We start from the raw sequence: 22,178 nt of genomic DNA, 5'->3' as shown, positions 1-22,178 counted from the left end.
TCTCAATATGCATAAATTGCCTCCAAATCAGAACAATGCTTGCTACCGCATCCCTACCTGATGCTAATTTTAAATGAGGGCATTTTGGGTCAGGAAGCAATTACTGTTCTTCCGAGACAGTAACAGAGAGTAATTTTAAACTATAAAATTACTTTGTGTTTTGCTTCCAAAACCAAGTCTTTGGAAGAGAGTTATTACTGGAAGGGGGTTATTATAGAAAACAGATCAGACTATCTATAATTACCATCATTACCACCATCATCATCATCATCAAGTAAACACTTCTATATCCTCATGTTGTGCATGGATATCCTAACACCACGTTGCTATAATCAGATTTGGGGTTCTGTTCAAGTTCAAATCAGTTTGTAACTGCTCATAATTTCATAATTCCAATTTAAATACATTTGTGCTGTAGTTTGTACCACCAAAGAATTTACAGATTCACAGATTTGAAATGACTTCACCTATTCTTCTTTTTGATCAGGGTCATAAGCATAACTAATGAAAAATAGGAATTCCCTGTAAAGTATTGAGTTAAAAATAAAAATAAATAGGTGTCATACCTGCATATCAGTTGAATGTTACATGTAAACATGTTATATTTTTCTTTCCTTTATTGTTCCCTCATCCAACCAACCAAATTGACCAACCATTTGCACACCCTTGGTTGAATGACGTTTCATTAAGTGAAAAAAGGTTTAATGCAAAATTACTGTTTATTTGCTGAATTTAATATATTAGGCCAAAAAAATGGATTGTGCAAAGGTTATGGTACAATACGCTAAATTCATAGCGTATTAGCTATGCATTCAATAAAAATAAACTGTGTGCTAAAAACTGCAGAAAAATTCCATAAGATCCCTGTAGAGGATGTTAACTTTCATTCATTTGACAGACTTTAGATGTTTGGAGTTTTCCTTTAACTCCTTTACTCATTATACTTATTTAAATAAGGGAGGGACATCCAGTCATATGTTGAAGTTTGAACACTATTGGTCAAATTAGATGTTTTGTTGATTTTCTAGTGAATTTTTAGTGCAGTTTCTATTTTTTTTTGTTGAGTTGAACATATATAATGTCCTATAACTTTTGCATGTCACATTTTTATGTTTTATTTTTTCCAAAAATTTTTAATTCAGCAAATAAACAGTAATTGTGCATTAAAATGTGCAGTAGTGTGTCCTTTGTGGAGGATGTGTTCACTTACTTTCACTTAGAAAATCGATAAAACATTTAATTTACCCAAACATTTTTGCATGCGACTGTACTAGATTGAGAAAAACCACACAAAAAAAGAAACGTGGACCCTAAAAAACACAAAACTCTGCATAGCATTTCATTTGTGGCTCCGTCGGGCCTACCATTCCCTCCCTCCTGTGCTATGAAGGAAACAGAGATGACAGTGTGCCAAAGCCTGGGTTCCTGTGGCAAAGCCCACCCCACCCGAGCCCCTCAGCGCCTGCAGAACAAACGCTCTCAACCTCAACTTCGGCTACAGTGATGACTGCCTCTCACCACTGATGGACCAGCACCAGATCCCCTCACGCCAACTCCAGTCTCAACCCACTGGGCTGTGACCACAGCGCCATGGGCACACAGTCTATATTTACCATTAGAGTGCGCACACATACACACACACTCGCACACAAACAAACCATAATTAAACAGATAAAAAGAACAATGTGGTGTTGCGTTGCTAATTTTGAAAGACACACACCATAATTAAACTGATAAAAAAGACATTCTGTTGTTGCACTTCTAATTTTGCCTCTCTGTGTTTTCAAAAAGACACATAAGCTGCATATAGCAGGAGTCAATCAAGAAGTGATTAAACAGAAAGAAGTATAAACGATCAGAGGGGAAAGTTATGGACCCTTACAGCGAGCCCTGCTGCAGTGTTTTGGAGTCAGACACCTGACCCCAGGTTTCTCCAACAGCAGTGAAATGTAACTCCCACTCTACAAATCTGTGGTGAAAGTGTGACTTTCAAATGATATAGGTCAATCTCTCAGATCTCTTACACACATATGTAACACTGACCGCAGGCTCATATCACTGTCTTTATCATCCATTATTATTTTTACTAGCAGTAGGAGTCCTATTGCTCTTTTTTTCCACTTGGAACTCACATTAGGTCTACCTACATATCACGGGTTCAAAAACGGCTGGTCAATGATAGTGTCAAAGACTAGACAATCTGCTCTTCGTTCTGTCACGAATAAATCCATCGCCTCCACTTCCTGCTATTACTACATGGTTTACCCATGCCAAGGTCAAGGCATGTGTTTGTATAGCTCTGTTTTTCATTCCAGTGAAGGCTTCATTTTCTGTAGATGGGAGGAAGAGCTGTGGAACTTTCTCCATATCCTATTTCCTCTCTGGGCTGTTTAAGGAATCCCAGCAGAGCCACTGTTTCACAGCCTCATGGGTAAAGGAAAAAATGGCCTAGATTAGCTTTTCAACTACTTAGTATTGTACTGCATGCTAACAATGACATTTTGCTTAATGTAATGGAATTCTGCATTTATGCCAAGCTTTATCATAATAAAGATCAATGACTAAGCTGATGAATAACTAAGATGAATAATCAAGTTTCCTCGATTGTTGTTTAGCCTGGTTGACTAGTTTGACAAAAAACACAAACATTGTGGTGTAATGTCAGACTTTTAATATGCTTCAGCTTCAATAAAACAGATCCCTGTTTCAAAAAGTATTTTAAAGGCCCATGTCAAAAAAAACCAAAAAACTTCACTTTTTGAAAAGTTTGAAGTGGTATCTGAACACTGTTTTAATGCATACTGTCCAATCTTCAGTTCATACAGTTCACATATGGAAACTATGCTGCAAAAATGCCATCCACTGGTTTTGTGATGTCACGGCAACACAAATATATCTGCCAGTTTAGCCTACAGCAGCTTAGCCCCACTCACTCACACTGAAGTTATAAGAGGTGTTTATATTGCTTGGAATGAGGCAAAATTCAGGGCAGCCAATGAGTACAGAGCTCATTAGGTATCGGTTCTAAAGGCACAGTAACAAAAACAGCGTGTTTAATTCTAGAGGATAAAGAACAGCTGGAACTGTCACATAAAAATTTATTATTTGTTGTTTTTGGTACATAAACCCACACAGTTGATATAAGTGGACTTCACTAGTACATTGTAGGATATGGGCCCTTTAACAGACAAAGTAGCAGTTTGTACAAATGTTGCCATGACGTTGTCACTATAACCTGAACATTCTGTCAATTATAAATAAGTTTCTGTAAACATGAAGTCAAACTTAGAGAGAATAAACATCAGTGTCCAAATGATATGCTGATGATATCAGCTATACAATCATAAAAAACACAGAATCATTATTGCCATACTGTTTGCAAATGAAGTCCTGCAGATGATTCTGATTGGTGATTGAAGTGGCTTATATTATTTAATGAAGAGTACCTACTTACAGTGATCCAAGTTATGACCCTTGAAAAATAAAGAGCAAATTAAAACAAGACAAAAACAAAAAAAAAATCACAAATTCACATATGCTCCAACATTCGAAATCATATGGCTCTCTTAGCAATGCAAAATCACCCCCTGCCTCCATCTGTCAAACCATCTCATCAAGCTTCAGTAATCCCAATAACGCACACTATGAAGCACATTATCATTCATGTTTTTCTAACTAACAGTTTGGGCTAATTGGAAGCCAGCCCCTCCCATCTGTCTGGTGCCTCCTCCAAGTAGGAAAGGCCTACACATAATAGTAGGACTTTTGTGTCACTGGCTTTGCTCCAAACCACTAGGGTTGAAAGATAAGAGCTCATCTGAGACTAATTAGGGTTGGAGCTGAATATTCATCAAGGGTGGGTTTGGCACAGACTTCAGGAAGGTTCCATTTCTGTCACTGATTCATATCATCTACACAATAGGGGAAAAAAAGCCCATAACCTCTCAACAAAACATACTGCTGAGGGCAGTTTAGGATATCACAGAGGAGGAGAGAGTAGAAGGAGGTGGGGTATCCCTCCCTGCTTGGGAAGCCTACTTCAATGGGTGACGTAGAAAACACTTTCGTTCTTCTTGTTTTTGTACTGATTTCTTTCCCTCTGTTGATGTGTACACTACAGCAAGGGCAGATGCTCTAAAAGCCTTTTTATTACTCATGCCTAATAATATTTTTCTGAACATCTTTGGCAAGTGTGTGCTAGTCGTCACAGTGCAGGCTTTCCCACACTTATAGCAACAGAATGGAAAAGAGTATCAGCATAACTGCCAAAGGCAACAATAAGGTCCTGTACAGTAATCAAAGTCAAATTCTTAAAGGAATAGTTTGGGGAAAAATCTAATTCACATGATTTTCCACTTACCCCAGATGTACTCACTCAGCCAAGACAGGTTTGTCCAAGTTTGATTTTTTTAATTTTTTTTATTTTAGAAGTAAAGCTGCTTGGCTAATGTTGCTAATAATCATTGGTGGTCAATAGTCACCCAAACTGTTTCCACAAATTTAAGTTATGTAAAGCTTGTTAATAAAAGAAAAAAAAGATTTAGCATGATGGCATGGACAGGCCTTATTTACATATTTAAACTAAAATTGGAACATCATCATCATAACGTCCTGCTTTCCAGTGCTATTCCGCCTTCAGACTCTAGGAGGCTGGTGCGCAGGGGCGTATTGTAAAACACTGCAGATACGTAGTACTAGCACTAGTAACACCTATGGCTTGCTTACTTTAAGAGAGCTGGGGAAGTATTTACATAAATGTTCTGGATGACTATTGACCTCCAGTGTTTGTAAGCAATGCTGGCCTAGAAGCTACAAATCTAAGTAAACATGGTTGATTGACTTTGTTTGAAAGTTATGTAAATTTGAAGTATTTCTTAAAGCCTACAGTAGACAATGCAGTGGGAAAGCACACATTTAAATAACAATGGCTAAAACAAGCTGCCAACTCAAAGTTCAAGGGTGCTACACACTCCTAAAAGGCCAGTTAATGACCCACACTTCAACAGTGTATCAGATCTCTCATCTTGAAAGCCCGTGGGTCAGTTGAAACCGGGTCTTTGGTTTTGATACTGAGGCCATCTGTAACACAGTAAGTACATAGGACATTGTCAAGAATTACTTAACAAGTGATATTTAAATAATACTTTCATATTATTGGTTAAAATAGCTAAAATATTAAACACATGAAATTAACCAAACAGTCTGATTGGAAGATCTGTGCCCAAACTCACCTTGGAGCAAGGTGATACCTTCTTCTATTGGGATGTCTCGATCTTGGTCTGTGAACATAACCTATAAAAGTGGAAAGTTTGTATATTTTCTTTTTCTTACTATATGTTCTCAGATCCCTTTTGTAATTCAGCCTTCCTTCAAATATGTTTTGATTTTGTCTCTGTGTACATGAACAGAGAAGATCCAATGTAGAAGATCCAATCCTCATTTTAGAAGCATTATTTCACTTTACAAGACATGCAAAAGTCAGGGACAATTTAAAATCCAGTCAAAATGGCCATTAAATACAAGTTACGTTTTAATTACAACCCCAACTCCAATGAAGTCGGGACGTTGTGTAAAACTAAATAAAAACAGAATACAATGATTTGCAAATCCTTTTCAACTTATATTCAATTGAATACACTACAAAGACAAGATATTAATGTTCAAACGGATAAACTTTATTGTTTTTTGCAAATATTCACTCATTTTGAATTTGATGCCTGCAACATGTTCCAAAGAAGTTGGGACAGGGGCATGTTTACCACTGTGTTACATCACCTTTCCTTTTAACAACACTCAATAAGCGTTTGGGAACTGAGGACATTAATTCTTGCTCGATGTACAACAGTTTTTTGCGCTTCATAATGTGCCACACATTTTCTATGGGAGACAGGTCTGGACTGCAGGCAGGACAGTCTAGTACCCACACTCTTTTACTACGAAGCCACGCTGTTGTAACATGTGCGGAATGTGGCTTGGCATTGTCTTGCTGAAATAAGCAGGACGTCCCTGAAAAAGACGTTGCTTGGATGGCAGCATATGTTACTCCAAAACCTGTATGTACCTTTCAGCATTAATGGTGCCTTCACAGATGTGCAAGTTACCCATGCCATGGGCACTAACACACCCCCATACCATCAGAGATGCTGGCTTGTGAACTTTGCGCTGATAACAATCCGGACAGTCCTTTTCCTCTTTGGCCCGGAGGACACGACGTCCATGATTTCCAAAACCAATTTGAAATGTGGACTCGTCAGACCATAGGACACTTTTCCACTTTGCGTCAGTCCATCTCAGATGAGCTCGGGCCCAGAGAAGGTGGCGGCGTTTCTGGGTGTTGTTGATATATGGCTTTCACTTTGCATGACAGAGTTTTAACTTGCACTTGTAGATGGAGCGACGAACTGTGTTCACTGACAATGGTTATCTGAAGTGTTCCTGAGCCCATGTGGTAATATCCGTTACAGAATGATGTCGGTTTTTAATGCAGTGCCGTCTGAGGGATCGCAGGTCACGGGCATTCAACGTTGGTTTTCTGCCTTGTTTTCTTATTTGCAGAGATTTCTCCAGATTCTCTGAAACTTATGATGGTATTGTGGACCGTAGATGATGAAATCCCTAAATTCCTTGCAATTGCACGTTGAGAAAAGTTGTTCTTAAACTGTTGGACTATTTGCTCACGCAGTTGTTCACTAAGTGGTGAACCTCGCCCCATCCTTGCTTGTGAATGACTGAGCCTTTCAGGGATGCTCCCTTTATACCCAATCATGACACTCACCTGTTTCCACTTAACCTGTTCACCTGTGGAATGTTCAAAACAGGTGTTTTTTGAGCATTCCTCAACATTCTCAGTCTTTTGTTGTCCCTATCCCAACTTCATTGGAAAGTGTTGCAGGCATCAAATTCAAAATGAGTGAATATTTGCAAAAAACAATAAAGTTCATCAATTTGAACATTAAATATCTTGTCTTTGTAGTGTATTCAACTGAATATAGGTTGAAAAGGATTTGCAAATCATCATATTCTGTTTTTATTTATGTTTTACACAACGTCCCAACTTCATTGGAATTGGGGTTGTATAAGATAAACGTCTTGCATAATGAAGGAGAAAGTAAAGTGAAAATAACAGAAAGTGTCCATAACTGGAGTTTGAAAAAAATAAAAGGTACAGAGTCCTAAAAAATATGTAAGACCTGGTAGACCACCAGATCAGTCACTATCAGATAAACAGCACTTAAAACTTGCTAAAAAAACTGCTTATGAAACAAAGAAGTTGCTCGTGTCCAGGAACAGTGGTCTGACCACTGTATGGACCTCAGCATCACGGAATGTGTTTGAAATTACTTGGATCTAGAGAAGCAGACAATGCAACCAACTTCTAGACTGAACTTTGGAGGTTTGGAAAAATATCCCTGCAGATTTCTTTGAAAAACTACAAGTAAGAAAGAATGAATGCTGTAATAAAGACAAAGTGTGGACACACAAGATACTAAATAATCTGACATTATATTTCTGAATATTTTCTGTTAAAAGTATATTTTCATCTCTTTTCCTGCTGCTGCAAAAACAAATGTGTTAAACAGCTGTTTTGAGAGCACTGTATGTATATCTACCTTGTGTGCATGAAAGTGCTAAACTGTACCTTGCATACAGGGCGGAGGGCCTCTCGTTTGCTGCCTATAGTACTGGTCTGAGGTGCTAAAGGGTTGGGGTCCACTCGCTCTGTGAGGCTTGCCATCCATGGGCCTCCCTGAGGAAATTACAGTATCATTTAAATGTGATTTTAATTATGGGGTGCAGTCCCTCAGAATAAGCATTTGCTATGGAGCAGTGAAATTGCGAATCACTGGAAACATAAACCATACAATTCTCCGAAGCCTGAACTTCACCACCACCTCCCCACAAGCCTGAGGCAGTGATTACCAGCTCAAATGCAGACATAAATTAAAGACAGACGTTTTATACGTTTACTTGAATATCACATTTATATCTGCAGAATACCGGATCAGAAATGTAAAGTAACCCCTCCTTCATAACAAAATTTTAATAGGAAAAAATGAAAAAAGAGGATCAAAGATCTTATTCTTTGTTTTCTTTCTGTCTCACAGTGACATATACAGTTGTTACTTTTGTAATATTGATGGGTATTTTTGTCCAAAGCGAATGGCATTCAAACATGTTTCTACTTAATTTAGACTGCTCCTTACACTAATAATCACCCAACATTTACTTGTAAAACTAAAAGTCCCTGATCTAAAACATAAATAAATAATGAAATGCAGCAGAGAAGATGTAGCTGTAACACGAACAAAACAGAAGACTTGCCACTGAGACACAACATGCCCTTCACTCGCTGTTCAACATCAATAGAAAAAAAACAGATGGAGACAATTTCACCATAAGGCCTCTTTTAATCTTGCCAAGGGACCACAGCACGCTGAAAGCCAACTGAAACGAAACGGGGCTCCAGGAGATTGTAACAGCCCCCACGTTATAATTTTGTTGTCTTGTTATGTTACCTAATATAGATCACCTCCTATAAAAAGCAACCCAGAATTATTCTTGTTATGACAAAACATGGTCTGTATCTAAAATTGTCTGGCAGCAGACTGTTTCAGTACCATAGACCAGATGGATTATATTATGTAGCCTACTGAATATTGTATGGCTGCAAGAGGTACCAGAACTGAACTTCCCTCAGCAGGATCCTCCACTGTCTCACATTGTTTTATTCAGAGAATGGACAAGGATTACAAGCTCTCTATATATCGACATATTATAAGAGTGCTCAAAGCAGCACTGTCTTTTTCCAAGTATTAATTTTTGCATTGTACCTCAGCAGTGAATCACTAGATGGCATACAATAAACTGTCTCCCTGTTTGTTAAGCAGTTCCCAATTGAATTTGTACAAAGCCAACTATTTTCTTTAAACACAAGAAGGTACTTTTATGATTTTTCTTTGTGCTACACAGGTTGAGATGGAATAATCTGTCCCATGGTTTGTAGGTAAAGTAGGAGAAGTGCAACTGTTCTCTCACCATGCTGTACTCTGCGAGGCTGGCTGGGGATGGTGGAGCCGCGCCTCCTGCAGGCTCCTAGCACCAGCTCTCGGAGTGAGAGGAAGAGTGTAGTCCAGGCAGGCTGGAACAAAAACATCATACTGCATGTAAATGGGAAAAACTGACACTGTAACAATTTATATATTATATAATAAATCAGCAATTTGACAATCTCACATTTTGCATTAAACATCATGTATTCAATTATTGCTATCTGTGATGTTCCTCAAGGCTTAATAATAAGGCCAACTAAGGTTTTGACAACAGGAAACCTTAACTAACTAATTTTACCATTGATGGGAAGACGCAAGAGCAGTAGACAGCTTTTGTTTAATTGGGTCAATTATTAACAACAAAGGATCCACCAGGCAAGAAATAAGACACAGGTAGGAACAAAGATGAAAGAGATTCAAAAGATCTTTAAATATAACAATTGGCCTCTGCAAACAAAGATCTGAAATGTCCAAGTCATAGTCTTTTCTGTGGTTCTTTATGGACGTGAAAGCTGGACAACAAAAGTGTGACAAGAAAAATACTGATGCCTTTGAACTTTGGTGCTGGTAAAGACTTTTGAGAGTACCTTTGACAGCAAAGAAAAGAAATCCTTGACCAAAACAAGCCTCATCTCTCACTTTAAACACAGATAACCAAACAGAAACTAATTTTGGGCATATGAGAAGAAGTAATTTGTTAGAAAAGGCAATTATTCTTGGAACAGTTTAAGGTAAAAGAGAAAGAGGATGATCAGCAACAAAACGGAGATATAATGAACAAGACATTAAGAACCCTAAAGCCCCAAACAGAAGACAGGACATTCTGGAAAACACTGCTCATATAGATGTTGGGAGCTGGAACCAACTTGGCAACACATAAAAATAATTTTTAAACATTTTCCTGATGTATTCATGGACACAATGCATGTTTATTATGCATAATTTTAAGTTTCTTTTAAGCATACTGAATATTTTTTACACAGTGTACTGTTGGGGCACCACCATGTTTGGGAGAGCTCTTTTATCTCCTTTATCTAGCCTACTGTCAGTTAATACTGGATGAATATGTATTGCATTTTTCATTTAGCACACTTAACATGTTTCACGGAATCACCACCACTCATGAGATGTTTACTCACATTGCCCTCCAGAAGCTCCTCTTTAGAACAACCAGAATGAGCCTGCAGGTACTTGGAATGGAACAGCAAACCATCAAAGGTTTTCCAAGGCATGAGCTCACTCATTGGAAAAGGAAAACCACAGGCACTGTTGGCTGCAATGATATAAGTCAAGCCACGTAGTAACAGTGAGCCAAGCTGGACAGCCCTTGGGTCTACCTCAGGAACCTGTATGAGCGGTTATACAAAAAGTCAATATGATTTTAAGACTATTAATATGTTTTTTTACCAGTTGTAAGGCATTTTAAAACCATTATCTCAACAGAATTGATGTAGTCAGCTCAAAAAAAACAATATGACTATTGGCATCTATTTCACATTCAAATTAATCATCTCTGTAGGCAGTAAAATTTGCTATTTGATAAGTGATAACACATTTAGCAGAACTATCTTGTTACATATTTAAGACCATGAGAAAAAATACAGGTAAGTATATAAGACTTCTTATGCTCACTGGTATATTTTAGTTTTTCCATCTGAATTTACATGCCCAAATTGTAAGGCAAATTATTCAGTATCTATATGAAATAAAAAGTTTTGGGAAAACTTGGTTTTTGTAAAAGCTCCCCTCAAATGAACAGAAAGTGTGTTTTATGATCATAAATATAATGCTATATGCTTACAATTTACTGATAAAACAGTGCATATCACTGAAGATCCAGTTCACCATCTGAGATCCAGTTTATAGCGCAGATTTGTGGAAAAATAGGTTTACTTTCAGTAGAAAAAAAAATTGTGAGTTCAGCTTCTTCTATTATAAAGTTTTAAAATACATCACCATCTATTTGACTGGAAAGAAGACAGTTACAGCTTTCATAACACCCACCTTTTGAAAGTAGCTTATGAAATGTTATGACTGAGTTAAAGAGGTTAAGCTCATTCAATTAAAGACTTTTTAGTACTTTTTAAGGAACCTCACACAGTCGTGCGAGATAATCTGAAATACCAGTCAAGATAACGGGATGTGCAGGGAGGGGGAGGGGGCAGATGTTCTCTCTCAACCGTCCGCTGCTCACCTGGCTTCCTCCCTCTGAGCCAGGGAAGATAAGAGAAGGACCGATTAGCTTCTGTGACACCAAAAGACTTGCCTACCACCTGCTCCGCTCTCAAACATAGCTTAAACTAGCGCAAACAAAAAACAGCCCCGAGATAAAGCCAAAGTGGCAGAGACAGTCGACGGCCCATCTCTACGTGTCATAGTTCAAAATATTAAGCTCTTTGCACCTGGGAGCAAAGTTTTCTCTTTCAAAGAGCAAGACAGCTTTGTGGCGCTCATTTATTTACTTTTTGGAACTTGTGCGCTGTTTGGCTACTTTTGATTGAAGTTTGATTGAAGCAAATCTGAGGCATTCAATGCTTGGAATGCCGCCAGCAAATTTCTAGGCAATGATTACCAACAGTAGCCTGCTGTTTGGCGGAGAGATAGAGGGCAGTGCTTCTCTCTTCAAGGAAGAGCAGCAGCTGTTCTTCTAGGGTTTGACTCCATAAACAATGAGAGCTGCCACAGCCAGATGCCTAGAAGAGTCCAGCAGGGCCTGGGGCCACAATTTAACATGAATAGCGACAGTTAAAACTTGTCTGCTGGCCACCTGTGTGATGACACCTCTACCTCACATCTGTGCCATTTCACCTCTGTAAAAATCTAGAGGTGTTGAACAAAAAGGTAAAACATAAGTGGAACTGTGCAAGTATGAAGAACCTAAAACCATGTGAACCTTCATTTTGTATTCTGTGAAAAGATTCCCTGCAGAGCCTCATTCGATTCCAGTCTTATTAAGTCTGTGTAGTTACTGGTGCATGTGTGCACACAGGGGCATCTTTAGCGCTAGCTTGCATTCACATTCCCTCAGTGTCACAAAGCAGCACAGGAGGAGAGAGATTAGAGGGGGGTATGGAGCCCCTGGAGACTCTCCTGCCATCTGTCCAGCTCTTAAAGCTAGCCTCAAACCCCTCCCCTGCAATCCCCTTTTCACTTTTCAGGCAGATGTGACAGTGCCGCTTCTGATGCAGCAAGAACAATGGCACGTGCAACAGGTGCTCCTGCCTCCCTCCAGCACATGGGAGGCAGGACAGCTTCGCACACTTTCATCTGGCCAGCGGCAGGCTGTCACCACTGTGCCTTAAACACACACTTGTGCGCGCACACACGCTTCCCTGAGCCACTCGGCAATTCAACACCTGCTGTTCCGCGGTCACTAAACACACAGTCCCTGAACAGAATCATTCACCAGCCAGAGGATTGCTGATTGCAGCCCACATAAACTCCCCCATCTCACTTCAGCCCTGCTGACACAATCATACAAGCAAGTACAACTGCGGACATGTAGGGATGGACAATATGATGATATTTTGTTGTTATTGTGTCAGCATCAGTGGGCAGAGCTAAACTGCTATAGACAGAGTGGCTGTTTTTTGCAACTTATTTTCCATACACAGACTGCATGGACAAGCAAATGAATGGTACATTATAACATTTTCACAGTGTTTACATAGTACAACAATTATTATTTCAAATTATTATTTCAAATATTATTTCAAAAAGTTATAATATTTAGGCTTCTCTTTAAAAAACATTGAATAACTGCAAGTTTTATTAGAAATAGAGTATCATTAGGCCTGATTAACTGGATCTATTGTAGTGCAGTTCGTGAAACACTGGAAAAAACATCATAGGTATTGATAGCATTTTTTAAATGTAGCCATAGTGGGGCTTTTATGTTTGTTTCAACTTATTAAATCCCAGAAAAACTAAACATTGTGACACATATTGTGTATCATATAATATTTCCGCTATATCACCCACCTCTACACGTGAGTAGCGGTGGGCGATATAGCAGAAATATTAGGCAAAAGGAAGATAACCTCTAATTTCCAAGACGCATGCAGGTACAAGCTTAAAATTCCTAAGAGAATGTAAACCAGAGGTGGGAAACATGGCAAATATATCACAATATTTGAAGACGTTTGACATTACATGTCAAGAAATTACATTTTTTAAGGGGCTGATAAGTTGGAACGGACACAAGGTTCCAGGAAAACAACACTGTCATATATTTGAAATTATATTCTAGGAATTCTATGCTTTTGAAATATAAACCCAATTAAGCAGAGCCATTTATGCTTTATGCTTTAAGACTAAACATCATTGATCAGTGTACTAACAATACCCACAACCTGCTCAGAAAAGCTTATCATAATAATGATATGATATGTCATAACGCTCATGGCAAATTTAAACCACACTGTCCCTGAAAGATTGGGACAAATACAAAACAACAAAAATAATTGGTAAACACCGGTTAAACAAAAATATATTGAAATATTACATTCAAGATGTAAGTTCTTCAACTACATTTCTCTATGTTAAGGACACAATTTGTTTCTCCAGGCTCAGAAACAGTGATGACGTTTGAGTTAGGGAAGGAGAGGTGGGCCAAGAGGAGTTGGTTCATGCGCCCAAGCAAACGTGACACGTAAATCAAGAGGTGGTTTCCTGCATATCTCCCATGAGGCTCTAATTTGTCACTCTATCGTCCATTATCTCTGCTGTGGGGAGAGTGTTCAATCCGGGCACTCCAAAACCATGGGCTGCCTCGGAGGCTGCGTCTGAAATAGCGTGCATAGTAGGTTTAAATTAGGGTGGGAGCTGAAATAGCCCTGTGGTCACCGGCAGGGACGTCTCGGAGCCCGTCACCAGAGCATTGCTCTCAGGTTCAGACCACAATTAGAGCAGTTTTTGGGAGGAATGTCGCAAGGCGACCAAAAATTATCCCCCCAAGTCTCTCTTTTGCCTTATTTTCTCAACAGTGAAAGAATCAAATCCATCGCTGAAGGCGACTTGCTCTGCTGGAGAAAAAAAATGGTGGCCTTAATTTTTTGCAACTTCATGAAGTGTTGGTTTGGCAGGGGAGTGAGGTATTTACCATGAGTTGCAGCTCTGAGCAAAACAGCCTGCAGTGTCCTTGAGGATACACAGTATAAATGTGCTTTAATCATTCACCAACACTCAAACAACTGCTGAGTTTCTGTTTATGGGGAGATTTCTGGTTAGAAACATAGCTGGAGGGCACCTTTGAAATGGATTATGGGTTACATTTGTAAGCTTCTGACGATGACAGAAATGCAGACCAATTTTCTGAACAACTGAAAGTTGTAATGTCTCTGGGTGGCTCCAAAAGAGATGTTTGTGCCACTTACCCTGGTTTGTTGCAGTTCTGAGTAGGATTTATATCTGATACAGACAGCTTGACTTAGATATGCATCTATGTCTTCCAGGGAAAGGTGTTTAGCCTAAAATAAGAACAAATAGTCCTTTACAGTTTGCAAGCAGTGAAAAGTGAAACAAATCTAAGTGTACATAACAAACAGTTTGAAAACCATCATTAGAAACCCATGCATAAAGAAAGACATTTCAGTTGAGGCATAGGTCACACCCAGTGCCTGATAAGAAATACACACAACAAGCAAGGCTAAAGAAGCAATTAAGCTGCAGACATTAAACAGTACATGGAAGGTTACCACAGGCTACAGCACTGGAATCCCAACTGAGAAATAACAAAACACCAACAAACTAATGACCAACATGAAAAGCTAAGAGCTGTAGGGTAAACTCACCTGAAGTGCAACGTATGTTACAAAACAAATGACAGCTACCAAAGGGCTATCTAAATGATTCAGGTCCTCAGTGAAGTCCTGTAGGTCAAACACAGCCAGGAAAGTGGACAAACGGACACCTTTCACCTCAGAGTCATTCCCAAACCACAGAGTCGCCAGGTCAGGAGCTCTCTCTGTTAATTGATAAGAATAATGTAATTACTAAGGGGGAGACATGGTTGGTATGAAAATGTATTCAGTTAGAATGTACTTTGGTCATCTTGTATTCCCACAGCATCACTGTAATTGGACAGATATTCCTTAAGACTGACCACACAGACAATTTTTGTAGCATGTAGAGACTTTCTACAGTGAGAGTTTTATTTATTTACTGAGAGTTTGTGTTTCTCAGTTGTGTGTTACTCACAGAATTCACACATATTATTTTAATAACCCTCTTGGTGGCTGTAATAAAGCACTGCTTTAGAGCATATAAATATCTCACAGTGAGATCCAGCCCAGCTAAAGGACAGCCACCACATGGCAGAGTTTGTTTTAACAGCATTTTAACAGTATTAACAGCATTCTAACAGTACAGTTAAACAATCAGCACAATCCATATTACTCACTATATCAATCAAAACAATTTAAAAAAAATTGTTTATTGTGCTGATATTTGCTGTTCTGCTTTTTTTATAACTATTATGTGGAAGTTTACCATTTGCACACAGCTGAATTGTTCACAAAAATGGCAGGCAAAACAAAGCTGATTTAAATGATTAAACTTGCACTGATTTGCTTCGATTTTTTTTTTTTTTTAGCTAAAAACACTTTTAAGCTTACCACACTCAAAAATTTGAGACATCAAAATTACATGTACATGTAAACGTGTGTCCATTTAAGAGCTGATGATCTTATTACAAAGTATTGTACACATTTTTAACAACAACAAACCTAAAAGGTTATGAGTTTCTTTAGATGACTATGATGCATTATGTCTGGTCAAATATACAGTAAGTCAGATTAGCTGTTTTCTGCTGATGAAAGTATATATTGTGGTTTGAAAACAGACCTCTTAAATGTAATTACATTTTATCCCCATTTTTATCTGTGCTACTGCTTATTATAACACAGTCCATCAGATTGTTTGTTTTTACACATGTTGACTAACATTCAAGTGAAACTCTAAAGCCAACACAAAGCGGATAGGATAAGACCATTGCTATGAAACCTATATAATACAGAAAACATTTACAAGAAATTATTGTATATATATAATTACAGAGTATATAGTATCCATCATGCAATATTTCTATTACCTCTTACACTGTTAGAAATTGAGGTTCTGTACAGGTACATTTCTCCTTCATCAAGGTACAAACAATGTAAATGTTCTCTCAAAGGAACAACAGTGATTTTAAGGTCCAACTCTGCACCTTAAATAGGTTTTTGCCAGTGGAAAAGTATGTATTTATACATACGAGACAGGGTGTGTGGAGTCAATAAAGCTTAGAAATATCATTTCAATGGTTAATAGTACAATTATGTTCCCTAACTAAAGGTACTGAGCTGTACCCTTGAGGCACCCCAGTGACAAAAGGAGACTGCCCCACTGACAGTTTCACACCTTCTTTTCTGAGAGTGTATATTAATAGAAATATATAATTCTGAGCAGCATCTGGTGTCTATTTCAGACTATATTGTATAAGTGGTTCTATTATAAAACCAATTATTAATCAAACAAGCCATTTTAAACTTTTGAAAGGGAGCATATGTGAAAGAACAAAAAATAAAAAATAAAAAAATTGTCACGTTGAGGGAGCCAGAAAAATTCCCCTGAAAAATAAAAACTAAAACCTACTATTTCTTATGGCACTAGAACTGGGAACATAGTTAACCATCCAGTACTGAATTTTAAGCGCTAAGCCAAAGCAACAACAGAGCACCTTAAAAACAAAAATGTAACTACGGTTCCAAAAAATGCCACTGAGTAGCGAAGCCCTCGCCACAGTCAGCCTGCCAGCCTGTGGAGGGACTTGAACAGTATAAACCAAGATCAACAATGAAATCAGCAAACACTCCTCAGAGCTCTGCAGTTTTTCCTTCTAAATTTTGTATGCTTATTTTGCACTTAAAGACTGGACAGTTATCACATTTAATCCAACCTGAAACCCAATGGTCAATCTCACTCAATTTAGATTTTTCAGAATTAAAGTGTAGTGCTTAAATTACATACCTGGTAGATTTAAGAGCCTGGGACCCACTTTAATTGGCTCCTTTAGTGGATTCCCTGGAAAAACAAACCACTCCTTGACAGTGAAAGTATGATCATAAGAATCTAGAGAAGAGATAAAGAAGTACGGATAAATAATTCTTAAAAATATCAGGATAAACAAGAAATTCCAATAGTAAAAACAAAACTCTTAAGATCAAATATTCCACAGAAAATCTGTTCCTATTTTTTCTTTAAAATATAATAAATGGCAAATCATTCTGGATTCAGAAAGTAGCAATAGATTTATTCAATGTTACGAGCTCTGTTGGCATAAACCTTCTCGGTTTCTAAAGGAACAATGGACCACATTCATCAACTGTTCTTAAGAAGTAATTTCTTCTACTTACTTGTTAGTAAGTAACTTAGGTTCCAAATTTGCCAAAGTCTAATATCTTAGATGATCTCTTGTCACTTCCTCATACTATGAAAAGGTTAATTTTCCTCCTTAATAATGCAATAATGATTCACTAAATTATGACCTGTTAGACAAAATTAAAAAGCTGTGGGAGGAGGACACAGGAGAGGGAATCCCTGATAGGATACGAGAAAAGATTCTACATTGTGTACGTTCTTCTTCTACCTGTGCTCGGCACGGATTAGTTTAATGTAAAATTCCACATTGTTCACACATAAAGCTCAGACTTTCCAGAATGCATGAGGATAAAGATTAAATTTGTCAGATGTCAGAAAGCACCTGCATCATTGATTCATATGTTCTGGCAATGTTCAGCGTCACATGATTACTGGGATTTTTTTCTTAGGTAAGAACAGAATCTACACACACTCAAGAACACAAAGGTGTGATTTCTGTGGTTTAAGAACGTGTCATGAATCTGACATAGATTTTATTCTTAGGACCTTTGTCAAGAACACATTTAAGAAAGAACTTAAGAATATATTGGTGAATGAGGCCCAGTGTTTTCTTTTACTGATACTGTTATTTATTATTATTATTATTATTAGAATTTCTCAGAAATGTCTATATTGATGTGAACAGTCTCTACATTTTGAGCGTAAAGCTGTAGAAGATGACTAATGCTGAAAATGACATCATTTAGTTTTCAAAATGTCTGCATAATTCAAAGAGATGTAAACAAAGTCATCCAGAGTGGTCAATTGAAAACGGTCAATTGTTGAGAAACTTTCTAACTCTGATTTGTGAACCTACACGTGTAGGTAGGTAGTTCTGACTGACGTCGCTTGCATCTTAACAGTTCAATTATGCAGGACATGTGAGTAATCAGTGGAATTCCTCCTTAAAGACGATTAACTTAAAATGAGATGGACCCCACCTGGCAGTGCTGGCAGAAGAATACTGTAGATATGCTCTCTAACAGGCTGGTACAAAATTGCCTGTGGTGGTAGCTCTACTTCCTCCTCATCTTCCAGCGTATTGCTGCAGTCCACCACCCCATCATGCAGCACGTTATAGATCATAAAGCACTCAGCCTGCACATGCTTCTCCTTTGCTGCCTGCAACAACGGAAATTCAGATCATTCAAACTCTGTACTGATTTAACAATGACTTTAAAATAAGACAGTGCTTATGTACTGTTTATTACCTGTAATATGTCTGCATTCATATATTTCTGCATCACACATACTGGCTCTGGAGGAGGCAGGCTGCAATCTAGCCAAGGAGATGTTTGTCCTGGGAGTAGATATGACTGCATTCCTTTCTCCGTGACCTCCTTGTCTGCTTTGGATAAATGCACCAAAGAGAAGCCAAGTGTTCCATCAACATTAAGATGAAGTCTACTAATGAAATCCGCCACGGCATGGACTTTATCACCCTGATGCTTCTTCCCATATGAGGTCAGAGCATTTTTACGGACGTATTGCAGTTGCTGCTCTGGTACAACATCATTACCAAGAATGCAGGCCAGGAGAGGAAGATCAGACTTCTGAAGCTTTAGGATGTGACAGAGCTTTTCTCTACAGAACTGCACTGTGGTCATGTTGTCTAATCTAAGTTTTGCGATAGACAGGTATGAAACAGTGTCATAGATAACAAAATCTGTATCTTGGCCAAGAATACACATACAGTTGTTAGAAAGGGCATATTGCGCAATCTCATAGTCCACTTCACGAACAGAGCACCATGTTTCTTGTCCAAGGGACTTGAGGGCAAATCTGGAGAAGGTGGCAAGTCCTGAGGGGAGACAAAACATTTCCCTGTCTGGTTGCTGGTGGTGATTCTTAACGTATTGAAATACTCTTGCAATGTCCTGGTTAACTCTCAGACGTCTCTTCACCCATTCTGCCCGCTTCTGTTCCTCTATGGTCCCATCAAAGAAAAACACTAACCTTAAGCCGGCTGCTGTGAATGCACCCACAAATTCCTCCAGTAAATGCATGTACTCCTTCCACTGACCTCCATGCACCCAAGCATGGCATTGATACCAGTACCTCAGACAGGCCATTGCGTCTACTACCACTGTAGCAGTGGAGTCAGGATGGGCTTTAGCATGAGCAGCAGCCATCTGTCGCAAGTCCACGGGTAAGCAGGTCTCTGGACAACAAGCCTCCATGAAGTACTGCAAGCCTTTCACACCCATGTCTATGCACGTAAGGAATCTTCGAAAAGTTCCTTGGACTGAGATGCCCCTTGTTTGCTCTTTGGAATGTAAAGAAATAAAAATATATCACATACAACATAAAATTTCAGATTTATTTTGACTCTCCATAGTGTGTACAAAATCAAATGATTATTTGTGAATATATGAAAGGTTTTGTCCCAAAATGCTTAATAGATTTGCAACTTTTATAATGTTCAATGCCCTAATAAACTGAAAATGGATACACTGACATATTAACATAAAGCATCTTTTCAGGCACTACTTGCTGTATTGAAAAACGTTTCAAATTCAGACACCAGTGTATCGTATCCAACAAAATAGCGAACTGTTAAATCGATTCCCTTCTAAACTGTTTTCCACTTTTGTATACTGAGCTGAACACACAACTCCAGCTGAACGCTTTGGCCGAGACCTCAAAAGAACACACTACTTAGCAAGCCTTCCTCAAAGCTGCTGGATGGATTAGCAAATGTTTGGACGGAGGTTTTTGTCAGGAGTGACAACAGTCTGTCTAGGCACTTTAAAAAAGATGGTTCTTTAAGGGTATTTTAGTAAAGGTAATTGTTCTTTTTTTTTTAGAACCGTGAGTTCTATACAGAACCATTTCATGCTTAAATGTTGTTTTTATTTTGCATGGTAACATGGTTTTTGAGATTGCAGGAGAATGTGTTGCATAAAGTTCTACATGGTTCCTTTATGAAAATAGTTCTATACAGCACTAAAAAGGGTTCTTCCATCATTACAATGTCAAGCTTGTAACAATACCAGAACCATTTTTAATGCTAAAGAAACCTTGAAGAAGTGTCTTTTTAAAGCTTGTCACAATAGCAGAACCCTTTTGGTGTTTTATAGATCCATACTACCATGGTTCTACATAGAATCATTGCCTTTGCTAAAGAACCCTTGAAGAACCATCTTATTAAGCTTGTAACAATAACAGAACCATTTTGGTGCTATATAGATCCACAGAACTATGGTTCCAAATGGAGCCATTCCCTTTACTAAAGAACCCTTGAGGAACGCTCTTTTTAAGAGCGTAGAGAACAGACTAGTGTTCAGTCTTCCACCATTTAAGGTGTAACGGAACAATTCGAACAAGAACCCAACTTGTGTAGTTAGCTAGAGGTTCCACCCGAAGACTGGCGTGTTCTCTACACTCTTAAAATGATCGTTCCTCAAGGATTCTTTAGTAAAGGGAACGGTTCTATTCGAACAAGAATCCAACTTCTTTTTAAGGTGGAACGGGAAAATGTGAACGAGAAGCTGGGGAATACTGCTGACTTCAGCTCCGTGACGCCTACTAAGCTGATGCTAACGCGAACACGGACTCCAAACGCGCAAACAGCGCCGTTTAGTTTTTGTGAAACAGGGCAAAACTGTAAAAAATGAGCTGAAGCAGAGTAACGTTACCAACCGAGCAGAGAACCCTAACCTAGAGCCCACAGCGCTGTTTACAAAGCACTCACCTCACAAAGCTGCTTCCTTCATCCGGAACAGCCCAACCAATCGGCGGTCAGAACTGCCTTAAAGGAGCCGCTCAGCCGAACAGACACGCTTCAGACCAACGGGCTGTGCTGTGTGTTCAGCACTGATGCTGGACCTGCTCTTCATGACTGAATGCCTTTTTTTCACCAGTCTGGCAAAATTAAACTGCCAAATATGCCTGGCCTTCAAATAATAACAAGTAACAGACAATTTTGGAACTTACAAGTGAAACGACCACATTTTAACAAGTTCTATGTATAAGCTATGTTCTCACTTACTTACTCACCAAACATATTTTTGACCAAAAATATTGGCATTTTTGTTGTTCCTAATGCTAAGACTTTTAAGATTCTCCACCCACTGCATTTTTAAAGCTGTAGCTGATGACCAACAATGAACACATGGCTTATTTCCCCACTGTTTCTGTTCCAGCCACCTAATGACATTTCAAGCACCTTCCTGACTGTTGCTTTGGCAGCGTTTCAAGTCCATTGCAGCATCCTCCCTTAGGATAACCACCAGTCATGGCTGGGAAATAGTCTCACAGCAGGATTTGTGGGGTAAGAATATTGGTGTAAAGATGCATTTATTTTTTTTACCACATGTGCTTGACTTTTGGTGCTGACCACAGCAACTTTTTGCCACTTGGCCACAGAATCTGTAAGGTGCTTTTTAGCAGAGCATGAATTAGACTTGTGGCTTGTGTTTAAGACGAGGCGTTCATTTTAGAATCAGACTCAAAACCGCTGGCCTGATGAGTGAACGTGCTTTTTAGCGTGTTTCTGCAACGCTTTCACGCTATCGAGCGAATTTCTTCCACTTTAATTAAGGAAAGCAGCCCAAATCGGCTGCGCAGTCGTCGTGTAACAGCCGTGTTTCGGAGCCTGTCAGAGCCCAGAGAGCCGTTGCGCGCTCCCGTGCTCTGCTGATCTATTGATTTTCTTTTCTCTGCCTCTCTTTGAACTGAACTTTCTCAAACGAACAAAACCACCGCGGGGAAAGGGGCAGATGTTCTCTG

The 22,178-nt window shown here is 38.8% G+C and overlaps 1 protein-coding gene across 3 annotated transcripts; it reads right to left on the bottom strand.

Annotated features, from left to right (window-relative positions):
- Window positions 1–2,654: 2,654 nt before the first annotated feature.
- fam120b (family with sequence similarity 120B) lies at window positions 2,655–21,187 on the bottom strand. Of its 3 annotated transcripts, none has more exons than XM_017690687.2 (11): window positions 21,142–21,187; window positions 18,659–19,713; window positions 18,389–18,569; window positions 17,058–17,159; window positions 14,843–15,015; window positions 14,426–14,518; window positions 10,190–10,396; window positions 9,037–9,139; window positions 7,640–7,747; window positions 5,232–5,292; window positions 2,655–5,079 (listed from the first exon to the last, which is right to left on the bottom strand). In XM_017690687.2, the coding sequence occupies exons 2-11, from the start codon at window positions 19,652–19,654 to the stop codon at window positions 5,040–5,042; spliced, it is 2,064 nt and encodes a 687-aa protein (XP_017546176.1). In that variant the 5' UTR covers window positions 19,655–19,713; window positions 21,142–21,187; the 3' UTR covers window positions 2,655–5,039. The 3 variants fall into 3 exon arrangements, with proteins under 3 accessions (XP_017546176.1, XP_017546177.1, XP_037394654.1); XM_017690688.2 differs by lacking the exon at window positions 21,142–21,187 and adding an exon at window positions 21,090–21,137; XM_037538757.1 differs by lacking the exon at window positions 21,142–21,187 and having other exon boundaries at window positions 18,659–20,613.
- Between the last annotated feature and the right edge of the window lie 991 nt (window positions 21,188–22,178).

Source organism: Pygocentrus nattereri, chromosome 5 (genome assembly GCF_015220715.1).
Source record: "Pygocentrus nattereri isolate fPygNat1 chromosome 5, fPygNat1.pri, whole genome shotgun sequence".
Lineage (NCBI taxonomy): Eukaryota > Metazoa > Chordata > Actinopteri > Characiformes > Serrasalmidae > Pygocentrus > Pygocentrus nattereri.
Note: the sequence above shows the minus strand (reverse complement) of the source record. Positions and strands in the feature narration are given on the sequence as shown.